General features: G+C 33.4%; 1 protein-coding gene across 1 annotated transcript; it reads right to left on the bottom strand.

The window, feature by feature from the left end:
• Window positions 1–474: 474 nt before the first annotated feature.
• On the bottom strand, window positions 475–2,878 carry LOC114181975 (BAG family molecular chaperone regulator 3-like). Its single transcript, XM_028068695.1, has 4 exons — window positions 2,013–2,878; window positions 1,500–1,756; window positions 1,266–1,412; window positions 475–1,165 (listed from the first exon to the last, which is right to left on the bottom strand). The coding sequence occupies exons 1-4, from the start codon at window positions 2,269–2,271 to the stop codon at window positions 713–715; spliced, it is 1,116 nt and encodes a 371-aa protein (XP_027924496.1). The 5' UTR covers window positions 2,272–2,878; the 3' UTR covers window positions 475–712.
• Window positions 2,879–5,408: the final 2,530 nt, after the last annotated feature.

Below are 5,408 nucleotides of genomic sequence, written 5' to 3'. Positions count from 1 at the left end.
GCATCAAAAGGAAACTGAAACAGGCTTATTCTTCACTCCTCAATTCTCACACACCCTTTGCTTGGGGCCAAAGAAGGGAAATTTCTAAATCTGGAATACCCTTTGTGCTCAAATGGTATCATTAGCAAAACTTTCTGATTTCTTAATAGTAATTTACAATCCCCAGTTATCATTTCAACTTCTCCACTTTCAAAACACTTTTCATACTTGGCTTCTTATCATTGGTTGGATTAGTAAAACCCTTTAACATATGTGAGTCTTTTTGAAACTTGTGGCCCCCCCACAAAGATCCTGCTAAATAATTCTTATTATATCAGCAACCAAAGTTTCAAAGTTGCTTCACCAAGAAATACACCAGAACATAGACTCTCTCTGAAATGGGATTTTAGACTATCAAAATTAAGTTATGTGGTTGAATCCTAATGTTTACATTAACTACGCCACAAATGCTTATGATCATAGTATATATATATGTATATGTCAAAAATAGGCCCATACATTTGATAAATGAATTCAGTGGACACCAAAATCACAGAGAAATGTAACTTTTTTTTATGATAATCACTATGATGGCAACCCCATTTATTTGTGAAGATTATAGGGGGTTGGTAAACAAATCTAAATACAGAAAAGAATGTAAAACATATAACACTCTGAAGTGGAAGACAAACCCAAATCACATCCACACAAGTAAAAGCACGTGGTATGGTACTCAGTTGAAGAATTCCCAATTGAACTTTGGAGGACCTGAATTATGAGTCACTGAGGGGGGTTGTTGTGGTGGGGATGTGGACTGCACAGGGATTAATGGTGGGGCAGAATCAAACAACTCCCAGTTTGTGGTAACTACAACTTCTGAGGTCGAATTCCTTGAGGTTTGGTGGTGGTGTTGTTGTTGTTGTTGTTCCTGGTAAAGTGCTAGAGAATTCTCATTTGAGTTCCTAGGTTGTTCTTGTTGCTGCTCTTGAATTGGTGCTAAGGCTAACCTATTATGTCCATTTGAATGCTTTTGATGTTTCTCTGTAACAGCAGCTCCAAATCTCTGTCCATTTGAATGCTTCTGTTGTTGAGGCTGCACTGCAGCATGGTCTCCATTGCTGCTAGGCACAGAATTCTTAACCTTCAGCAGATCAAGAGTTTCAACATACTTTTGAACTCTTTTTACCTTCAAAAATGAAGCTTTTTTTAGAACCATGAGTGAAGGCAAATTGAGATATTGTGAATAACACAAATGAACATAATGCATCTAAGTCTCCTAACATTACCTGCATTTTCCTCTGCAATTTCACATCCCCATCAGCCATTATACCGTCCAATTTAAGCAATTGATTCATCAACAACTCAATCAGATTCAGAACATCTGTTTCCACAACTTTCCCACCTTTGCTAATGATTGACTCAAAGGCTGATACCTAACCAATTCCAATCACTCATAATCAAGTTTTTGCAAAATGAAGAGAAAAATTCATAGTAATATCAGTAGCAACCACAATACATACCCTCCCTGCGAGCCTATCTACTTCCAAGCTGATTTCTGAGATTGATTTTGCAGCTTTCTCCATCTTAGCATTCTTCCTTCTCTCTAACAACCTCTTCTCTTGACTAATAGGGTCTTCAACAAGCACTATCTTGGATTTATCCTTCACCCCAACCATGTCAAGAAAAGCCTTTGAATCCCTCTCCTTGTCTTTGTAAAACAGCTTTTGGTCTTCATGGTGTAACCCAGTTGATCCTGACAACATCTTCTTCAACTCCCCTGCAAACCCAGAAATTATAAAAACAACAATCACCAAAACCTAGAGATTGATAACTTTTGTATTATTCCTCAACCAGAACACGGAAATCTAACATAGTGAAAACTCTAATTTCTATGAAATAACAGGAACAACATTAAAGTTACCTAAAACTTGTGTCCAAGTTTTGTCTTACAAGAAAAAGGTAAAGAAACATAACTGGCAAACACAAACCATTAAAACTTGAGAAAAAACAAATTACAAAGTCAAGAGAGTTACCAAATGTAGCTTGAGAACTAATGTTGACTTCATGGTAAATTGAACCATACTTGACCCTAACTCTAATTGTGGGAACAAGAACTGGGTTCCGATCCGAATCAGCGGTTCTCATCTGAACCAGCATTCCACCAGGTCTCATCTCCCATTCCTTTGAACCAGGCTCAGATCTACAAGCAGCTGAACCTCCTGCATTCATGATGGAAGAAAGACCATTCGTCTTGTGATTGTTGCTACCACTACTGTTCCTCATCCTCATCATCTTCTCTCACTCTTCAACTTCACAACTACGCAACAAAAGGGTGTGTGCTTGTGAAAAGGCCAGAGAGGCTTAGATCTCTGAGGACTCAGATTCTCTACCACCCATGACAGAAACCACACTGACCCAATTCACCGAAAGCCTGCAAGAACATGTCTCAGAAATCTCTGACCCCAGCATTCCACAGCAAGAGAGAGAAAGACACGGGATAAAAAACACCAAAAGCTTTGAACTTGGATAGAGAGAGAGAAAAAAAAAAATTAAACTTGGACCAATCAATGGCTTGTGAGGAAGAACTACTCCAACCCCCTCAAAAGTTGAACCTGCCAAGGGTCAAGGCACAGATCTTTACACTAAAATGTGGCCGAGTTTCAGAATTTTACAGCATAATCTTGAATTAGAGAAAAAACAAAGAGCTTGAACAATCTGAAGCTGTGTTTTTTGGTTTTCTGAATGAAACCGAGGCGAAGAAAATTGAAGAGAGTGAGAATCTAGAAAGAATTTGCAGGGAAGAGGAACTATTTCTCCCTTGCTGTTGTGGAGAAATCAGAGGGAGAAGAAAGTGATGAAATGAAGACAGAAAAAAAATAATAATATAAAAACGAGTGGCCAGCTAACTATGCTGACACCCTGTGATATATACTATACATTTAATTAATTAATTATTTAATTGAACTAATTAAGTTTTTAATAATTGTCCTTAAAAATATCATATGATCAATTATGCTTTTGTTTCTTGTGCCCCATTAATAAGATTAGGCATTTCATCACCCACTGATCAAATTGTAATTATTTTTGTCCTTTCACTTTAGAGAGCATTTTGACTTTGGGCAAGTCTGAATTAATTTGTTTTAAAATAGTTGGTTTATTTTTTAAAAAGACTCTTAGCGCAATAATTATTTTGAAAATAATTGAAAACAAACATGAACTTCGTTTTAATCTTTAGTTCCCTTATGCTAATTAGTACATGTACCATGCACAAAAGGAAGAACTTAATCTACATATCACTCTGCATGATAAGCTAATTATTTTTATAGCAATTATCTTAAAATCATATTTGATATCATTTATATTGATACATAAATTTAAAACATTTATATCAATTAATAGATACCAACAATTAATTCACAGTAGCAAAAGTAAAAGATACTAACAATTAGTTCACAGTATGGATAATTTCTCTTCACTAACAATTTGTTTAATCCTCAATAATTTAGAAAATTAATAATAATTAAATCAATTAATATAAAAAGTTGAAAAAAAAAATGGTGGTTGGAAAGTAAGAGAAGAAGACAACAAAAGCCGGCAAAGCAATCTTAATTTCTTCATAAATGGTTAACAAAACCGACGGACGAAGAGAGAGTGTTAGAGTTTGAGTGCATTTTGGTTCAGCATAACGATGTTGTGTCCCTAGTTCTCTGAATGCCACGTGTACTTGTAGGGGTAGTTAGGGAATTTAGGGGTAGACCAATGATTGATGCTGTGCAGTGAAGAGTTATACCAAGTTGTTCAAACAGTGAATCTTTACCCGCCAAAGCTTCTCATTGGTCACTCGCACGTGCGATGTCTCTCCTTGCAAGCAATTTTAACCTAGGTGAAAGTGAAACTCAAATGAAACCATATAGGGTTTGATTACTTGGTTCTAGGTTTTTTTATGAGTACTTACACACGTGCTGATTCCTTCTTTTGTGCCTTTCTTTGTAACAATCTATAATTTAAGAATCAAAACTTCACTTTTCTTCTTCCAATTAAATAGTAAGTCATATCATAGTCCTACTTTTTTCATCTTTTAAAAAAAAAAAAATTATGCAAAACTAACCATTGACCCATTTGTAATAGTTGTGAACTAGTTTTGGATTTTTAATTTCATCATTAAATTTATATTTTTGTAAAAAATAATGATTGTATTTGTTGAAATTAACATAGAAATTTAAGTAATAATAATAATTTATTATTGTTATTACATGTGATCACCGACGCTTTATTTTGTTGCATTATATAATAGTTGAAAGTATCTAGATGGAAGTGGAAGAATTCAAAAATGGAGGCCAAGCACTTTGGTCCCTTTCGATTCAGGTAAAATTTCGTTTTTGATGCCATTTGCATGCCAATAACTTCATTTAATGGGAACATTAGGTTAACTTGTCTTTTCCTCTATTAATCAGACAATTACGATATCTGTCCTTTTTTCTATCACCATTTTATACTTTTTTTTCACATTTTCTGTAAACTAACCTACCACTTAATATAACTCTCTTTCTTCATACTTGCTTAATGCTATAATTCATTTTCGACTAACTACTTTTGTCGTTAACTCCAACACTTCATCTTCATCAATGCTCAATCTCATTCTCACCATTGCAATCTTATTTTCTTATATTTCGTTGGATTAAATATGTTTTTGTCCGTCAATTTTTAGTAAATTTTGGAATTAATCTATTTTTGAAACTGTATACCAATTTAATCTTTCAGTTTTATAAATGTATGGATTTAGTCATTTTTACCAAATTTTGTTAAATTTATTTGATATTTTAAACGCATTTTATAATAATATTTGAGTTAACATTAAAGCGAAAATGTGTCAAACAGTGTAAATAATTCAAATATTATCACGAAATGTGCTTGAAACGTCAGATAAACTTAACAAATTTTTATTAAAAAGACTAATTCACACATTTTTAAAGATGAATTACTAAATTGGTCAAAATTTTTGAGGAAGAACTAATTCCAAATTTCACTGAAATTTGAAAGATAAAAACATATTTAATCCTATTTTATTTTAATCTCTCCGAAAAAAAAAAGTTAAAAAAAGTATATTGTGAAGAAATTAAAACAATGCCATCGTTTTCTTACGAAAATATAGGGACTAGACATTATCAAATTATTATTTATAGGACTCGAAAAAATTTGGTGTTTAAAAGCGAAATTGAAATGACGGGACTTATCTGTAAAATAGACAAGCACCATGTTTAATTTTTGTTTCTTCATGTATATTCTCGTTTTCGTGTTATAATAAAAAAAAAGAAAATGTTTATTTGTCTTGAAGCATAAATAAAAATTGAGTAACCCTATTTAAGGTTTTGGAGCATGCACTTGGCAAATGTAGTACTACTGAAAGGTTTCTTGTATGGGAATATTGT

The sequence above is a fragment of the Vigna unguiculata genome, chromosome 4 (genome assembly GCF_004118075.2).
Source record: "Vigna unguiculata cultivar IT97K-499-35 chromosome 4, ASM411807v1, whole genome shotgun sequence".
Classification (NCBI taxonomy): domain Eukaryota; kingdom Viridiplantae; phylum Streptophyta; class Magnoliopsida; order Fabales; family Fabaceae; genus Vigna; species Vigna unguiculata.
This window is presented reverse-complemented; position numbering and strand designations above follow the sequence as displayed.